The following is a 19934-nucleotide window of genomic DNA, read 5'->3' on the forward strand; positions in this document are numbered from 1 at the left end:
TGCAGTGACTATTTGTTGTTTATTGTTGCTGTTCTTTTCTCTCTCTAAAATTGAATTGAATTTTGATGTGATTTGATTAAGTGATGATATGGGGTGCTGATTCACTATCGATGGTTAGTTTTAAGGGCATTTCTGTCTTGATGAAAAACAATGTAATATGTTTCAAGTATTGTTTTTATTTTTAAAATTAATCTGTATACTTCTCTTTATTTGGTTGTGGCCCTTTAAGAATCTGAAGTTTCAGTAAACAGTCATGCCGTGAGACCATTAATGAGGAAGTGAGCAAGCATGACACAGAGAGTAGTATGTGTTGTGCATTTGAAGCTATACCATGATATTTGTATACATCTTGCGTATGTTGAAGCATCGTCGGTATGTATTGACTGTTTTTAACAACATCTACGATTGCAGATTATTATTTGGGGATTGTGTTACATTTTATGGAGCTGAGTGTTAGAAGCCTATTATTCGTTATCTACTTCTATTAAAAGTCCATATAAATGCAGTATAGATAAAATAGTATTAGATTAGGGAATTGAATACATGTTAAATATACATACATTACAGATAAAATTAAAGATGTTTGTTAAATACATAAACTTGTGACAGTAAAAGGAAAAAAGAGATGTAATTCATTTCATTTGGTATATATCTGTCGATTATGCATTTGTATGTTTCAGTTTCACCTTTCCTCAAAATGTCAATAAACCTGTGGAAGAAGAGCCTATGTCTTCAGAGTCTTGATGTTAGGGAAGAGTTTACCTAGCTGTCAAGTTATATACAGTGCATATACCAGAGTCAGCACATACCTCTTCCATATTACATCAGTAAATCATTGCCAGTATTGCACTATTACAGCCTTCCTCTGTAAAAACATTGGCAATGTGGTCTAAAACGTGATGATAGCAGTATAATATTGTTGTGATTTTATTCATTTGAAGTACAAATGAACTGTTTTTGTATATCGGCTCAGATTAAGCACATGAGAATATATGGGAACATACTATTTCAAAAGTGGGCTCAGTGGATCAACATATTGATAACTTAGTGTCATCTAATTTTAAAGACCATCTGTGCACCTCATTCAATTCCAGTTGCATAAATCCAAATTTAAACTCTTTTACAAGTTGATTAGCAAACCATTTTCAATAATGTATTGGAAAAATGCTTGTGGGAGGAGTGCCTCTAGCACTACTGTAAAAAACCTTGGAGTTATTTTTGACCAGGACATGTCCTTTAACTCACACATAAAACAAATCTCTAGAACTGCGTTCTTTCGCCTGCGCAACATTTCCAAAATTAGAAACATCCTGTCTCAAAATGATGCAGAAAAACTAGTCCATGCATTTGTTACCTCAAGGCTAGATTACTGTAACTCATTACTATCTGGATGTCCCAATATCTCCATAAAAAGCCTCCAATTAATCCAGAATGCCGCAGCCAGAGTCCTGACAGGAACTAGCAAGAGAGATCATATTTCTCCTATATTGGCTTCTCTTCATTGGCTCCCTGTAAAATATAGAATAGAATTTAAAATCCTTCTTCTCACATACAAATCCCTTCATAATCAAGCTCCTTCATACCTCAAAGACCTCATAGTACCATATTATCCCAATAGACCACTTCGCTCTCAGAGTGCAGGTCTACTTGTGGTTCCCAGAGTTTCCAAAAGCAGACTGGGAGGCAGAGCCTTTAGTTATCAAGCTCCTCCAGGAGGCAGACACTCTCTATACTTTTAAGGCTAGACTTAAAACCTTCCTCTATGACAAAGCATATAGTTAGGGCTGGCTTCAGGCAACCCTGAACCATCCCTTAGTTATGCTGCTATAGGCCTAGACGCCCGAGGACCATCGGTGCACTGAACTCCACTACCCTAACCCCCTCCCTTCCCTTCCCCTCCCCTCTCTTCTCTCCTCCCACCTCATGTATATTCCACCATTGAATGTTACTAACCTTGTGCTCTCTCTCTCCCCTAGTTTGTGCTCTCTCCCCCTTCTCTCTCTGTTCTCTCTCTGTACCTTCTGCAGGTGTCCCCGGTCCTGGAGCTGTATATCGCTGATGTGCAGTTACTGGTCCCACCAACCTGCAGTGTCTATTTATTGTTTATTGTTGCTGTTCTTTTCTCTCTGCTCTATCCACTCACCCCAACCGGTCGAGGCAGATGGCCGCCCAAAACCTCCAATCTGCTGGAGGTTTTTTCTTCCGTTAAAGGGAGTTTTTCCTCTCCACTGTCGCCAAGTGCTTGCTCATAAGGGAATTGTTGGGTTTTTAGTTTTAGTTTTTGTAAAGTGCCTTGAGATGATTTGTATTGTGATTTGGCGCTATACAAATAAAATTGAATTGAATTGAATTGAATTAGATCTTCACTGTTGTCATTACATACATTACATAAGTTATGTCCTTAAGTTTAAGCACAACAACTACTCGGTTATATTTAGGCATTAAAACGGCTTGGTTACGGTTAGGAAATAAAACATTTTGGTTAGGGTTAGGAAATAAAATGTCTTGACAATGTCAGGTGTTAATGCTAATGGAAACAATGCTAATCCAATGCCATTGACCCACATTGTCTCCAGTAGGTGAGCAGGCTCCTACTGACGTATATGAGGACTGATGTACGCTGATAAGGCTGATTCAATAGTAAAACAACAGTCAAATTGGCTGTTTAATCTCATATCAAACCCACATACTCACACAGACACACAAACACACACACAGACAATAAGACAGCCAATAAACATAATTTAAAATTTACATAAAATAAAACACGAGAGGTGTTTTACAGTGTAAAAGAGACAGGATTAGTAGTTGCAAAAGGAGTAAAAAAAAGCAGTAGCATGAGGGCAACGAGGGCCTTTCATTTACTTAGAAGTATTGAACAGATACTGTAGAAAGGTAAGGTGAAAACTTAGACATTCCATCACACTTCTAAAATCAGCACAACAAACCACTATTTATTTAAAATCCATGAAGTTGATGATACATTAGAGCAAATTTTTCTGTTTTCTGCACTTTGCCCAGGTTAAAATCAATATGAATAATATAGTGAGCATAAAGGAACAAAATATGATTAAGTAAGTTGTAGCAATTAGTTAAGTAAGTAGCAATTGGTAGTTAAGTAAGCGTAGCAATAAGTAGTAACCATACTGTAGCCAATACTATAAAGATGTGTACTTGTAAAGAAAAAGCCCTGTGGTCAGTGTTTACCGTAAACTGTGATTATTGTATGTAGATCTTTTAAATCTTTTTTATGATGGCAAGCATAAATCTTTTAATATTTTGGAAATTTTTGCTAGACTTCATGAATAGAATCAGCAATGTTTCCTAAAATATTCCTGTGCAACTACCCTGCAAATGTAGATATGTTTTGTAAGGAATGTATTTGATTTATTATATTTTGACAATAAATTTTTTGAAATGAGGAGAAAAGAGGAAAAATGTATTGTTTTACTGTGCACTTTTTGTCCTCCCGGGTGAAATTGACCTGTCTAGTTCGACTGTTTATTAAGCATAAAGTGTAACGTGAACACACCATTCTGTGTTGCATATTTTTAACCAACATCATTCCAATTACCACTACCACTATTTAAAACTTCGGTAATGCTTCCTTTTACAGTCCCCTAATTACTAAGAATTTATTTGGTAAATAAAGGGAAACTTACAGTATGTGATGGGTAACTACCATCTGTAACGAGTGCAACAGTGCAACTACAGATGAAATACTAAGAAAAACCTCCATTGTTACCCATCAAGTACCTTTCAGTTGTAACTGGATTTACTAAGTAAAACACAACTATTTACTAGGTAAGTGAGCTGAAACTGGACTGTAAAAGAAACAGATCTTTAATCGAAAGATGTTGCATAGAACCTCAGTTACATGTTCTTAGAGTGTAAACACATAAAGAGCCAGAACCCTTCAAAACACTTTTTTAACAAAGTATGCTGCCACACAAAGGCAAAGTGCAATTGTGTTCCTGTCCACATTCAGTGTTTCACAGCTGAGGCTCACACTCCTGGTGCGCCTAAACTCTTTTAGGACAGCTTGGTATCTGTGCACAACATCCTCTGGACTCTGAACTACAAAAGAGATTGTGACATAAGAATAGAACTTAACTTTATCCTATCACACAAGCATATTGATGTTATGATCATACATAACCGAACATTCAGGAGTTTGGTAAATAAATAGAAGAAATCTATTTATTTAAATCTACTCTTTTCCATTTGAATGCATCAATACAGCAGTGATTACACTAAAATAACAGACGAGACTTTCTTTTACAGTCCAGTTTCAGCTCACTTACCTAGTAAACAGTTGTGTTTGACTTAATAATGAACGTTTGTGTTGAATGCATGGAAAGGAGAAAAACATATTACAAAGGATGTGGGAAGAATGCGGTAATTTCTGGGAAACAGATGAGACTTTCTTTTACAGTCCAGTTTCAGCTCACTTACCTAGTAAATAGTTGTGTTTTACTTAGTATAAATATATATGAGTTATTACCAACATAATCAAGTTACAACTGAAAGGTACTTGATGGGTAACAATGGAGGTTTTTCTTAGTATTTCATCTGTAGTTGTAGTTTATCTACAGTTACAACTGAAAGGTAACTTTCTCGGTCACCTGGGAGGAGCTCGGAGTAGAGCCGCTGCTCCTCCACATTGAGAGGAACCAGCTGACTTGGCTCGGGCATCTGTTCCCGGGCATGTCCCATGGGAAGGAGGCCCTGGGGAAGACCCAGGACACACTCCATTTCACTACTGCTATTGTCATCTGTAGCAACAGAACCTCCAAGCTTAACCAAAACTGCCTTAAAACAAACACCCAGGGACAATTTTATCAGCGAACTCTAGCTAACCCTAAATAGAACACTCTATTCGAATTGTGACCAGAGAGCACACACGGGTGTTTCAGGAAAACTGCATGAACTGGTTATCTTGACCTCAGAGCCAGGCCAGAGCCCGGCCATAAAACACCCTGCTGCTCTCTAATGGGGCATTTCCACTAGCTCTACTCAGCTCGACTTGATTCAACATGGTTTTTGGGATTTTTCATTAGGGGACAGTACCTTGTAGCAGGTAGTTTTTTAAGGTTGCAAGCCAGCCAAGCCAATACTAAAATGTGACGTTAACAGATTGCAGGCCACTGATTGGCCAGGAAGTGATGTTACTAGAGGAGCACGACGTCTGACCACGTCCAGCACAAGAATCAAACCCACCATTTTTAAAAACAACAGTGGCTGCTTTCCATTTTTCTAGTCCTTAATGAGGCAAATGCCTAATGCAACTCGCAAAACAATGCTATGGGCCTACAAGGAGGTGCAGATGTTTCTGTGCTTGTTGGTGTCCTGGCAGTTTGATGACCCCACCCATGTTCAGGTGGTACTCAGTTGTAAAAGTGCTTAATTCTAACTAACCATTGTTGTTAATTTAGTTATGTGTAACAGAAAGTCACTGAAAATAGTCAAATAGTGGCATGATCAAACTGTTTAATAAGAGACTAGTATTTTAAGGATGAATTTTTCCTGCTCTTCCCTTAGGAATCAGTTTTATGACTTTGAATCCCCTCTCCAGAATAATGGCCTATAAAAGCCTTTGTTCTAGGCTTTTTGCTTTTGTCTTTCATTGCTTTCTGGCTTTTTCTTTTTTGGGTTTTTTTGCTATATATCTCTCTAGGTTTCTATTCTCATCGTTCTTCGGTCAGTTTTTTTATTCTTTAGTAACTTTGTGCTAAACTCTTTTTTTTTTTCTTTTTTTTTAAGTTACCAGTAACAAAGTCAGCTAGTAAATCACTGCTGTTTTCCCAGCATTCTACCAGAATCGTCAGACCGTCAGAGCATCTACGAACCTTTCTCTGATCCTCCGGATGACAAGAGGCGCTTTAGGTTCACTGACCATTTTTTGTCATGATGTAGAATTTCACAGGATGCTGTAGTAACTCATCAAATCAACTGTTAAAGTACCTCTATCTAGAGTGCAGGAATGCTAACCTATTTGCAGTAATTTGATTTAGCTGAACTAATAATGTGACTGCTTATAGGACCAGTAGGAATGTGTGAAAGTAGATCTGTGAAAGTAAAATCTGTGAAAGTAGGACCAGTCATTTGAAATCTGAAGTAAAGTTCCAGATGTAGCGACCATTTTCCATGTGACAAAATGTTGGGTAGTCTTTCCAATATACTCCCTATCTTACCCCTGCATTGCAGAGGTTGGGTTGACAGTGGTCCTTGAATGTTATACTTTCAGAGAGAAGCTGTATGTGTGTGTGTGTGTGTGTGTGTGTGTGCGTGTGTGCGTGTGTGTGTAACCTGTCAGAACCTAGAGAAACAATCAACAGCTTGCAGAGGACCACTTAAGACCTGACTCAAACATTATCATGAGAGAGCATAGTTGATGTGCACTGTTCAGCTGCTGACAGGACTAAACATGCAATTATTCTGCATTTCTTCTGTTTCCATCTAGTGCTATCCTCTCTGGCTCTTTCACTCCACTTATTTATTTGTTGACCTAAGGTATCTGTTTAATTCAACTGCCAGTTGTGCCACAATTGTGAATCATCTATAAATCGGAATCAGAAGAATTACTTCATCACATTCTCTCCCATAGATACAAACATATCTGTTCATAGACGTTTATGTTTATTGACATGAAAAAAATCACCTTGTGCAGTTTTGGAGATGCTTTGGGACACTTTAGCAGTGATAAAAGGCAGAGAATTTATCTTACTTTTTCAGCCAAGAATTACAGAAATGTGTTGTATATTTTCGAGAAATCATTTCATGTGCCAGCAAATGGCAACAGAGATTTAGGAATTTATTTAGTTTTATGAAAAACAACCAACCAGCCAACCATTATCTATATCCACATTCCTATTTAAGGGTCATGGGGATCTGCTGGAGTCTATCCCAGCTCTCTTCAGGTGAAAGGCAGGGGTACACCCTAGACAGGTTGCCAGTCCATCACAGGGCTTTATGAAAAACAGTTACTTCTTTTTTGTTTAACAGAACATAATTGCAGTTTCAAAGCAGAGAACCACCACAGACTGGTTTGGAATTTCAGCATTTTTGTTGTGTCATGTATAAAGTGAATGCTTCTATACAGTATATGTTGTGTTCACAGTTACACACTACTTCAGATATATATGACACTCACTGAAACCCAGAAAACATCACAGTCTACCAATGTGGCATTCTGAGTAGACCTAGTTTATAGGCGTTTCTGCTGTTATTGCTAAGTAAGGCCAAACTATTTTCTCACCTTCCTAAGTAAGGCCAAACTATTTTCTCACCTTCCCTTCTTCAGACACATTGAAGCCTTCAGTGGAGATGTGAGATACTCTTAACAAACCGACATGAATTCCAACAGCACTCTAAATTTAAAAACCAGTGTGTTCTCGTACAACAGAGTGCCAATTTTCAAGCAAGGCCATATATAAAGGGGGTGAAAAAAACAACTAATCACCTTCCCTGTGGGATTTGAATAAATCAGGAAAATCAACAGGACTCCTGTGTAGCTAATCAATCAGTAGTGGTATCTGTTCTCCCCAACAACATCATTAGTCCTCTTTTGATATTAAATGGCCCTCTTGAAAGTATACAAGTTAGAGAAAATTACAGTGAAAATAACAACAGCTCTCTTTAATCTGCATGCACAAGTCAGCTAACAGAACAATAAAGCCTCCAGGCTAGTAATTCTTGGAAAGTAGTATCCTTTGTCCCCACCTAATTTGAAGAACAAATATGTGGTGCTCACTCTGCTTGTGTATGTGTGGTTTTGTGTGTATTCATGTCATAAGAAAAATGTTCCTTATGTCTTAAATTTCACTGGCAATCTGCTGTTTATATTATGTATTCTTGCCTCAGCTCTGCTGTCTAACAAAGACTCCTGGCAAGTTTTTCTGCTCCACATTGGTCTGTGTATCAGATGTATCTCACCATATGCTTGGTGCTTCTGTCCCACTGATTTCCAGGAAGTCATATTTGTCCTCTAATAAGAAGTCATTAAAGACAAGCGCTATAGTGTCCCCAGGTTCAGCGAGGATTGACCATGTACAGTCCAGGTTGTTGTCATACTCTGCAGGATACCCAGGGCTGGTTATTGAACCTGCAGTGCCTCGTAATGTACCACCACATGCTCCCTCTGCTGCAGAAAGACAGATATAAGAGAAAAGTGAGAAGTAATAGCAACTCTGACCGTGCATGTATTTTTCATATTCCACACTAGTTCTGGTGCCTTCTTTCTTGGGTTTGCTTGATTATTTTCTAACTTTATGTATTTAGTTGTTTTTTTTTTTTATTAGATTTAATATTTCCCTTTTGTTATTTTTGTTTTGAGGCTGCACCATGTCAAAGAGGTCAGCACCGTTTCTACACAAGGTCCTCAGTAGAAACCAGCTGACCGTTGGAGACTACATGGTTAATGTATATCAACTCTGTTCAGGTTGACTAACTCGTCCCGACTCATGCCCCACCAGGACAAAGTTTTAGAAAATGGAAGCAATGGCATTTCTATTTCCCAGTGAATTATTCTCAAATTGTTTCAGTGTTTATATTGGTACTTCTTATTAACAGCCTTTCAGTCAGTCAGTTGTGAAACACTTTAAATTGCACTGTTATGCAAGAGAATCTTGAGTATGCATGAAAGGTGTTATTTCAATTAAGTTTTGACTGACTGATTTAATGAAAACACCAATATTTTCTGTTTTTCTAAATACTTAATTCTCATTTTTGTAAATAAATTTACATATAATTCTTAGACCAATGCATTATATGGTACATTCAAATTTTCATAATACTATTACAACTAAAATGACAAATCATTGTAGCATCCTCATTATTTCTATCACAATACATCTTTAAACCCTTAAAGTAATTAATGTGAAAGGAAGAGAAACAGCAACAAAAAATGGACTAAACACAGGAAAACAAAACAAAATCAATGAACTGAGGCCTCAAAAATATTTAAGCAAGTTTGTGCAGTCTGATATGTCACAAGATACTAGATCCCTAAACAAAGCTATTCAACCATCTACTGGTCCTTGTGGTGAAAGCCTGGACAGACCTCTTCTCATCTGTAGACTAATGAACCATTAGATGAGTTTTGCTTGAGGATTTTGGGCTCCATCTGTTTCATAGAATGGTTTGTTGCATAATAGAAATCTGCTCATGTGATTTAAAAGTAATCAATTTTTTTCTGTTTTACTTTTATTAAGTAATGAATTAACATATCACTTGAAGCATGTCATAAAAAACTGCTGACATGGAATTAAAAACTTCACGGAAAAAAAAACAAAATGAAAAAATCCCATACCTCGACAAAAAGGTGATGGGAAATCCCATTGTGCTCCACTGCCAGGTGACACAATACACGTGAGGATACTGTGTCCTTCCAGTACAAAGCCTGACTCACAACTGTATCGGATCTTATCCCCCATGTTGTATCGTGAGCCGTGAATGACTCCATTTGGAATGAGGCCTGGGGTGCCACATGTATGACTCGGCAAGACTGAAACAGACACACAGAGATAAATTTGATTAATAACATGTGGATGTACTTCTAAAAAATTGCCTACTACAAAAAAAAAAACAAAACAAACACAACCAGACTAATCAATCAACTGACCAATGAAGAACCAAGCAGTCAACAGCAGCTCAAAAGCATATGCCTAGAGTATACCAGTATTTATGATGTGAGTTGGTAATGCACTAAATCTTTTGGCTTGGAAAAAATAACCAGTCTACTGTAGTGTACATGTAATTGCACTACTTGTTCAATCAAAAAGTACTTTTAGCACTTCAGAATGTTAAACTTGGCTGAGGAGAGCAATTAATCATTTTCTGATCTGCTGATTTCTCTTGAAATCCCTTATTCCTATGTCTGTGGTTCCCAACCATTATGTATGTTTCAACAGAAAATCAAAAACAAAATCCTTTGAGTGTTCTGGTAGATTATGCAATTGTACATATTAGAATCTGTTGAATCAATATGTCAAACACATTTGACTATGTTATCTAATATATTGAAACTATGAACTTTACAGTGGGAAATTGAAGCATGAAATCCCAAAGAGGTTGTCACATTTAGGGGGAAATGAGGACCAATAAATCGCCCACTCTGGTAAATCAGTTTTTATTAATCACAGAAACAAAGAACAAAACTTGGCGTGGGGTCTGGGTCTCCTAGCCGAGACTCATCAGACCTACATGGAAACTATGGAAACATGGGAACCTGCACTTAAGGGGACATGGTACGGAAACCTGGGTCACTTTAACCCTCTGGGGTCTGAGGGGGTTTTTGGGGCCTGGACAAATTTTGACATGTCCTGACATTTGTGCTTTTTTCAGTGTCTTTTAAACATATTAATGTCTAAAGTCTGATAACACTGTAATCAGCACAAAATTGGCTACAATAATATATGAGCAGCAAGTTTATACATGATTGTGTTTTTGAGAAAAAAGTGTTTATGCATGGTTAGTGAAAAACTACAATTTTTTACTCACTGAAATAAGACCATAAAACACAAACAGAACATTGGTTCACAAGACTTTGGAGACCAGCATGTTGTAGGCTAAAGTGTTTACTTCAGAGTGCTGTGAATGTCATCTTGTTCACACATTCACAGTAAACAATACACTGATTTAAATATTCTAAGACACTTTTTGTCCAGAAAGGCCATATGCAAGAGGGTGTGTCTGAGGATGAATAGTCATGTGATTTACCTGAGAACACAAAAGACGCACTGAACGACCAGACAAAGACGCGCATAATGAGCCTTTCAGTCAATGTAGATGGGACGGATTAGTGCAGCACAATACAAAACAATGAGGAGCCAAACGATCCTCATTTGAGTTAAAATCAGTATTTTTACTCTGAGGACAAGCTAAACTATTTGTCTCTGTGAAGAATGTAAGGAGCGCCGCTTCATGTGCGTAACGCGCCATCATCCAAACGCGCAGGAAAAGTGAGTAAATTCTATGATGAAGTTTGATATTTTGTGTCATTTCTCGGGGGTGTGCATATATTTACCTGGTTCACCTGAGATTATTTACATGTGAACAGTGGACAGTGTACAAGGCGGGACCGCATTACCTGTAATGAGGTGAGACAGGAAAAAACGGACTTCTCCTTACGTTCATACGGATTAAATGAAAAGTGATGATTTGTTTTTGACTTGAATTGTTTCACCTAAAAGAAAACATTTCAAGCTTTCTAGCTATATAATTCTTATTTTTATGAGCCAAGTATTCGCTGAGATTCTGGTTGTTTTATTTATGCGTCTGTGAAGAGAAGTGACAGAGACAGAAAAGTCCGAGAGCGCACCCTGTCGGCTTTCTTTATTTAAAAAAAGCACAACATTTTGTTGTTATTATGATGGTATACCACTAAAACTAGACCCTTTACAGATTTGAATGATATACTTCTTTTATCTGTACGATCAGAATTGACGGAGTAATTTAAGTTTGTTTCGGCCTTATCAGAAAAAGATGCGTCAAACGCGCCGGCGCGTTCGTCGACCCCAGAGGGTTAAAGACACCCTGCCATTAATTAACTCATCTTTATTAGACTTAGTAAATTTATCTCTAGTGTCAGGCTACGTACCACAGGCCTTTAAGGCTGCAGTAATCAAACCCTAACTCAAAAAGCCTAGTCTTGATCCAGGAGTCTTGGCTAATTATAGACCAATATCCAACCTACCATTTATTTCTAAAATTATTTCTGATTTTCAATCAGAATTTAGAGCACATCAGTACAGAAACAGCACTGTTAAAAGTCACCAACAATCTTCTCTTAGCCTCAGATAATGGACTTTTTTCTATACGTTTCCTCCCAGACCTTAGTGCTGCATTCTATACTATTGACCACAACATCTTATTACAGAGCCTGGAGCATGTGACTGGTATCAGAGGAACAGCATTAAAGTGGTTCCAATCCTATTTACCGGACAGATTCCAGTTTGTTCATGTCCATGATTAACCTTCCACACGAACAAAAGTTAGTTATGGAGTTCCACAAGGCTCTGTGCTGCTCTGCTATGCAGATGACACTCAGCTGTATCTATCTATGAAACCTGTTAACACAAACCAGTTAACCAGACTTCAAGCCTGTCTAACAGAGATAAAGGCCTGGATGACCAGTAACTTTCTACGTTTAAATTCAGAGAAAACAGAAGTTATTGTATTTGGGCCTAAAAACCTCAGAAATAACCTTTCTAAAATTGTAGCTACTACATAGCCCTGGCCTCCAGCACTACTGTGAAAAACCTTGGAGTTATTTTTGACCAGGACATGTCCTTTAACTTACACATAAAACAAATCTCTAGAACTGCCTTCTTTCACCCGCACAACATTGCCAAAATTAGGCACATCCTGTCTCAAAATGACGCAGAAAAGCTAGTCTATGCATTTGTTACCTCAAGACCAGATTACTGTAACTCATTACTATCTGGATGTCCCAATAGCTCCATAAAAATCCTCCAGTTAATCCAAAATGCTGCTGCCAGTCCTGATAAGAACTAGCAAGAGAGATCATATTTCTCCTATATTAGTTTCTCTTCATTGGTTCCCTGTAAAATACGGAATAGAATTTAAAATCCTTCTTCTCACATACAAATCCCTTCATGATCAAGTTCCTTCATACCTTAAAGACCTCATAGTACCATATTATCCCAATAGACCACTTCGCTCTCAGACTGCAGGTCTACTTGTGGTTCCCAGAGTTTCCAAAAGTAGAATGGGAGGCAGAGCCTTTAGCTCTCAAGCTCCTCTCCTGTGGAACCAGCTCTCAGCCTGGGTTCAGGAGGCAGACACTCTCTGTACTTTTAAGGCCAGACTTAAAACATTCCTTTTTGACAAAGCATCTAGTAACCCTGAACCATCTCTTAGTTATGCTGCTATAGGCCTAGACTGCCCAAGGTCCATCGGTTCACTGAGCTCCCCTACCCTAACTCTCCCCTCCCTTCCCTTCCCCTCTCTTCCTCTCCTCCCCCCTCACATGTATATTCCACCACTGAATGTCACTAACCTTGTGCTCTCTCTCTCTCCCCACTAGTTGGTGCTCTCTCCCTCTCTGTACCTTCTGCAGGTGTCCCTGGTGCTGGAGCTGTATATCGCTATTTGTTTTTCATTGTTGTTTTTCTTTTCTCTCTCCTCTATCCACTCACCCCAACCGGTCAAGGCAGATGGCCGCCCAAACTGAGCCCGGTTCTGCTGGAGGTTTTTTCTGCCATTAAAGGGAGTTTTTCCTCTCCACTGTCGCCGAGTGCTTGCTCATAAGGGATATGTTGGTTTTTTTGTTTTTGTAAAGTGCCTTGAGATGATTTGTATTGATTTGGCGCTATATAAATAAATTGAATTCAGTTGATTCTATGAAGTCATGCATTAGAGGCAAGTTGCTCACACTCAGCTGACCATGCTGTCCTCTGTGCAAATATCCTGACTGCTTTGTTTAAACAAGGTGAGGTACACAACTAATTTCAAAACTGACTGAGGGGTGGACAGAAGGAGGGAAGAAGCAACAGAAAAATGAAGACAGAAGGAATCATGTGCTCAAATAAAGTCATTAATCACACTTATGTGACCGTACAATCCTGTGTTTGCCAGGCTGTGGATGTTTTAACAAGTCAGCTTGATACACAAAGATAATTCCTTATTTAGACCGATGTTTGAAGAAGTCATCTGGAAGAATCAGGGTATTCTGGAAGGATAACCTGTTCACAAGTATTGTCAGCAGCCAGCTAATCTCATACATAACTACAGCTGCACTGTTCCTCCAGCTCTAAAAGAAATCATGTAAATTCTGGTGAAAAGGTTTTGTTCTCAGTATTCTAAGTTTTCAGCCCATTTTTCTGAGAATATACGTTTCTATCACAACAGCCTTTTAGTTCTACTGTGTTGTGCAAAATAGTGGATTGCCTGCAGTACTATGCAGAACATCTGTGTGACACAGTAGAATTTATTTTGAAAAGAGCTGATTCTTGAGGATTTTATATAAGTAATGGCTTTATAACTATTCAAAAGAATAGTACACTTTGCTAAAGAATATATTTTCTAGTATTAACATGATTAATTGAAAATGAAAGTGATTTTCTTACTGTTTTGTACATGTAAGTTATTGTCTTAATTTCTTAATTAAGACTGGCATTTTGGGAACTTTTTGCACTTATTTGCTTTTGTGCAAAGAGTTAGTTAAGCATATCAGTACCAGATAAGCCCAGGCTGTTTCACTTTGTTTTCGTAAATTGCCTATGACTTTAAGGATACACAAATAATGCAAGGTAAGGTCACAAAATACCGCCTACATTTTTTGTTTTTGAGTTGCATTAACCTTTAGGCATTGTAACTGCATGGGAAACTCTTGGACGTAGAAATGTGGAAAGCACATACAATGCTTTGTTATGCACTGTACATGAGGCAGTTTAATATGACAGATGGACAGCACCTTGTGCTGAAACAACGTCTATTAAAGTTACCAAATGAATACCAGATAAAAAATAAAAAATCTTTTTTTTCGTAAACAAAAATCTTTGAATTTACCAGCACTGTAAATTTGAGACCTCTCTTTCATTTAACCAAGAAGAGATGTGCATCTAACAAAAACGAATAAACATATTTTATAAGCAATAATAGTTTTGTTGAGAAGAATACACAGCAAACATCTTTGGCTTTCAGTGTATGGTACTGGAGAAACTCTTGGTTGGACAGAAATGCAGACCCCTTGTCTATGACGTACAGAGTGATATTCATAAGGTAGTGAGTTATGTCATTATAAAATCAAACAATTGACAGCTTGTTTTAAGTTGTCATCAAAAATCAGTAGTATTTTGAGCTACTGGAGCTAATTTATGATGTAGATTGAGAGAATAATAATGGCTGTGTGCACAACACTGATTTGTTTGTTCTGTTTTTAATCAACGGGAAACAACTTTGTTTACCTGTAGCCTAATGCCTAGGAAAGTTCAAATTAGCTGCTTGTACTTGTATTTGGCAGCATAATCACTTTGATTACTTATAATTGAAAAACTCTTTCATTTTAAATTTTAGTAACACAACATTATTTTCTGTTTAATCCTTTTTATTTCTGCCACTCTGAGAAAATTGCACATTTTCAGAGTTCTTCATCACACACACACTGGTTAAATAACCCTAGTGTCCCTTTACAACAATATATACTGCAATACACACATTGTAGAGAGATTACTAAAATAGATGTTTGATCAAATGTGTTATATCAAATGTAAGGCCTAAAACAGTTTCTTCTAGACGGCTGTTAGATGACCTCAGCAAGGCTCTTTGCACTGCCTCTACAGTGTTCTCTCCCATAGCAGAAATATATAGGGACCCACATTATCTCACTCTACTAAAAATAGCAAAGCAAACAGCTCCTTGAGTCTGCTGTTATAGATACACCAAATCAGCTGCTACTGGATAAAGACCAAACACTGTAACCTTTAGCTTTCTGCCTGTGCTGTATATGCAGTGTACAGAAGACAGATACCATTAATTCATTTCATTCTACCTAACAACAAAATTAAATTCATAAAAATTATCAAGAATTGATAATTGTTGGGTTTTTAGTTTTAGTTTTTGTAAAGTGCCTTGAGATGATTTGTATTGTGATTTGGCGCTATACAAATAAAATTGAATTGAATTGAATTAAATTGAAATGAATTGCCTGGTAAAAGGAAAGTACACAGGCAGTGCCACGGACATGCTGAACCACTTGCAAACACCATGACCCTGATATCCTAATTGAGAAAACAGCTGCTAATGTGAGCTATAGGTTTACATAACGCAAGTACTGCAATACACTGAAATGCTTTATTTTAAGGAGGCTGGTTAGCACTGAGATGTTCTTAGCTTTAAATAAAGAAAAAGAAGAGGAAGAAAAAGTACTTTATTAATCCCAAGGGGAAATTCAATTGTTACAGCAGTTATTCAAAGTTATTAAATTTGCAATTATTTAAATTATATTAATTAATAATTAATGTGTGTGCGTGCATGAATGTGTATGTGGTGTGTGTGTGTGTGTGTGTGTGTGTCTTATGGCCGTGGACACAATAGACTTCCTGAATCTCTCAGTCTTGGCTTTAATCTTTCCGTGCCCGCCAAAGGAAAACCGTAAAAATTTAATTACGAAATTTGGATAACTTTTGCAGCCCCTCTTGTATAGAGGAGGCTGACCAAAAATTAGCTCATTTGGTGAAAAGCCCAAGGAGGAGTTTGTTCAAGTTTGAGGTAAGCAAAAAAAGTGCACTCAATGACCTCAAGATAAACTCCCAGCTGGTGGACTTCCTGTTGGTCCCACGCCCCCCGTGAAAACCCACATATTATACATTTTCGGAAAGGTCTCACGCCCAGTAACATCATGGTGGGGTGCAGGGTAGACACTAGATGATGCCCGAAGCCGCCCCGCAGTGAAGTCGTCCCTTGTACAGTGAGCGATTATAATAGTCCCTGCTCTGGGATCTTTGGTCTCTGCTCGGGCCAAATCAGTTGCTATTTGTTCACCATACACCTATTCCAACTGATCTTATTTGTTTGATGATGTTTTTGAGCTGTCACTTCCTTAAAACACGTGTGGAAAATGGCCCCTAGTTACCTTACAGTAGCAAAACAACTGGCGTGACCTGTATCTGTATCCACAGCATGTAACTGCCACAAGCTAAAGCTGGAACAGATGTTTTGTCAAACCTAGTTCCTCATAGCTCAAAAATGACAAATTTCTTAAAGTTGTAAAGATGTAAAGCTGCAAAGTTAAAACCAAGCAGAACCACAACAAATGTCAGATTGTGTGCACATTTTGCCTAACAGGGATTTGGACAGAAATTAGCATTTGAAATTTGTATGGGGGAATTCATCTTTCAGAGAGATTAAAACACTGGCAGAGGAGTTAACCTTTTAAAATGATTTCTGGTTTTACTACTGAAAAATTCTCAAAAACACCAGAACATCAGAACTCTTAGGAAGTTCCACCAAAGGTCTTGATCTCATAACTTTAGAGTGCAAAAAAACTGCACTTCACTAAGTTCACTAATTCACTTTCTAAGAGTTTTTGGTTTCTACGTAGTCAATATAGTGTGTGATGACGTACTGGAGTTACAGATTATAGATTATAGATTATAGACTGAGTTCATACACTCAACACCCCAGCATAATTGTTGGTAAGAGTTGCAGACAACCTGCCCACTAACCGCCATTTTGAGTCTGAACAAATGACTCTCCATCCACAACTCTCAGGTCACACGCAATGCATCTCTCAGAGGGGGTAATCTATAATCCATGAACACCTCTACTCAGTTCCAGTAGCACACATGTATTAACAAATAGCAATCGCTATACTCCTTTAATCTGTGATTCTTGATGTAAAGTTGTTGCTGCTGGAAAGACTCCAAAGCCCCTGAGCTAAATGGACTCCCCAGTATTGCTACTGCTCCTATGGTGTGAATGTAACAGCTTCATGGTCATATTTTACATAATAACTCTAACCTAATGCTAAACACTAATGGGGCTCCTGACCAACAGCAAGGGCTGAGTGGAGGTCCCTCACCACATGATGTAGTCGTAAATTTATTGTGTCAACAGATAACATGACATTTCCAACCATACTAACTCATTAATTAAATTAAATGGGTAATTCAGTCCTTCAGCACACACCCTTTCTTTAACCTGTTAAGACCTCTAAATTGAAATCTAAATTTAAAATGATTTTTTTTTAGTTTTTTTATCCCTTTAAATAGAGCAAAAATGCCTTCTTGTTGTTGCATTCAGAAATATTTGAGTAGAGCTTTTCAGATAGGATATGGGGGTACTGCCAGCCTTTTTTTGTTCCTGTATTAGACTCCAATTTCTTCCAGGGTAAAATAGACTGGCATAGAAATATTTTAGTGGTTTATGGTTTCATTCTACAACATTAAAATGTTGCCTATACTGTGCCAGCATACTCTAATATAATGAACTGAGCTGTAATGATTAATTGTTGACTAACTGATCTAAAAATAATCTGCGACTACTTTGATAATTGATTAATCATAATCATTTATGTAGAAAAATTCCAAATTTTTCCTAGTTCCAGCTTGTTATTTGGTAGGATTTTCAGATTTTCTTCATCTTATGTAATACAGAATTCAATATGTTTGGATTCTAGCCTGTTTGTCTGAAAATACAAACAATATGAAGATATACCACTACAGTTACCAAAATTGTGATGAACAGTCTCTTTTCTGACATTATATAGCTAATACATTTAATTAATTAATTGACAGAGAATAATCATAGTTGTATCCTCAATAATGAACATGAGCAGTATACTATCATGTCTGTCTATACATAATATGTACAGTATTCAGAGCTTCAGTTATGTGTCCAGTAGACTAACCTTATCAGCCTTACACTGGTTAGCTAAATCAATACTACTTTAGCTCTACTGACGATGAAAATATGTGGCATACACCACAGTATTTAAAACCAAGGGATCCATGACACAAAGATGTTCAAACACTCCATGTTTCTGATTCATTTGGTACATATTCAAAGCATCACTGTGCATCCGAGTGATATTACAGATCAGAGCCTTCATTCCTGCATTTATCGCTTTGGGACAGAGAGATGTTTATTATCTCAAGGCGTGACTGTACTGTCCAAGATAATCAGAACAACATATTTAGAAGAAGAAGTACTTTATTAATCCCCAAGGGGAAATTAAATTGTTACTGCAGTTATTCTAATTTAAAGTTATTAATTTTAATATTATTTAAATTATATTAATTAAGAGTAATTCATAAAGTAATAAAGTAATAGTAATAAAGTAAAGGGGCAGTTGTGGCCTAATGGATTAATGGAACTAATGGGAGTCGGACTTGTAACCTGAAAATTGCAGGTTTAAGTCTCAGGTCTGGCAGGAATTGTCGGTGGGACGGAGTGAAAAGGCAGCGCCCTGTCCACCTTCAATGCCACAACTGAGGTGAGACCCTCGAGCAAGGCATCAGACCCCCATCTGCTCCCTGGGCACCACAGCACTGGCTTTTTCATTAGACACACACTGCCCCGGGTGTGTGTTCACGGTGTGTGTGTGCACTTTGGGTGCACTTAACCTAAGTTGTATGTAGAAAAGTAATAAAGTACATATTTATTTTTGGGGGTGTGTGTGTGTGTGTGTGCGCGCGTGCGTGCGTGCGTGCGTGTGCGTGTGTGTGTGCGTTATTGATTATATTGTGGAATTATAGTCCTATGGCCATGGACACGAAAGACTTCCTGAATCTCACAGTCTTGGCTTTAGGAGGAATTAGTCTGTGGCTGAATGAACTTCCCATTCACTACATTTCCTCATGAAGTGGGTGGGCAGAATTGTCCAGTATGGAGTTGATTTTGTCCTCCAGACTGTCAAGTTCCAGTCCAACAACAGAGTTTGCCTTCCTGATGAACTTGTTTAGTCTGTTGGCCTCACCAGCCTTGATGCCAACTCCCCAGCACACAATTGCAAAGAACAGTGCACTCGCTACTACAGAGTGGTAGAATATCTTCAGTAGCTTGTTACACACGCCAAAGGAATAGAGTCTTCTGAGGAAGAACAGTCTGCTCTGTCCTTTCTTGAAGAGTGCATCTGTATTGTTTGACCAGTCCAGTTTGTTGTTAATGTGGACTCCAAGGTATTTGTAGGAGTCCACAATCTCTACTTCGTCTCCAAGGATGGAGACAGGGACTGCGGTCTTCCTGCTCCTCCTAAAGTCCACCACAGGTTCTCTGGTTTTCTTGATATTGAGCTTTAGACAGTTGTTGCTTCACCAAGCAATAAAGCTTTTTATCAAGTGTCTGTATTCCTCATTGTTATCATTGTTGATGCATCCAATGATTGAAGAGTCATCAGAGAACTTCTGGAGGTAACAGGTTCCTGAGTTGTAGCGGAAGTCTGCGGTGTAGAGTGTAAACAGGAATGGTGC

The 19934-nt window shown here is 38.0% G+C and overlaps 1 protein-coding gene across 1 annotated transcript in view; it reads right to left on the reverse strand.

Annotated features, from left to right (window-relative positions):
• LOC113138270 (CUB and sushi domain-containing protein 1) overlaps positions 1-19934 on the reverse strand; it is a 950854-nt gene that overhangs the window by 576516 nt on the left and 354404 nt on the right. The window contains exons 4-5 of the mRNA XM_033325108.1: positions 9311-9505; positions 7936-8143 (exon numbers count right to left, since the gene is read on the reverse strand). Coding sequence (XP_033180999.1) covers positions 7936-8143; positions 9311-9505 — 403 coding nt within the window. The remainder of the gene's footprint in view (positions 1-7935; positions 8144-9310; positions 9506-19934) is intronic.

The sequence above is a fragment of the Mastacembelus armatus genome, chromosome 3 (assembly GCF_900324485.2).
Source record: "Mastacembelus armatus chromosome 3, fMasArm1.2, whole genome shotgun sequence".
NCBI classification, from domain to species: Eukaryota; Metazoa; Chordata; class Actinopteri; order Synbranchiformes; family Mastacembelidae; genus Mastacembelus; species Mastacembelus armatus.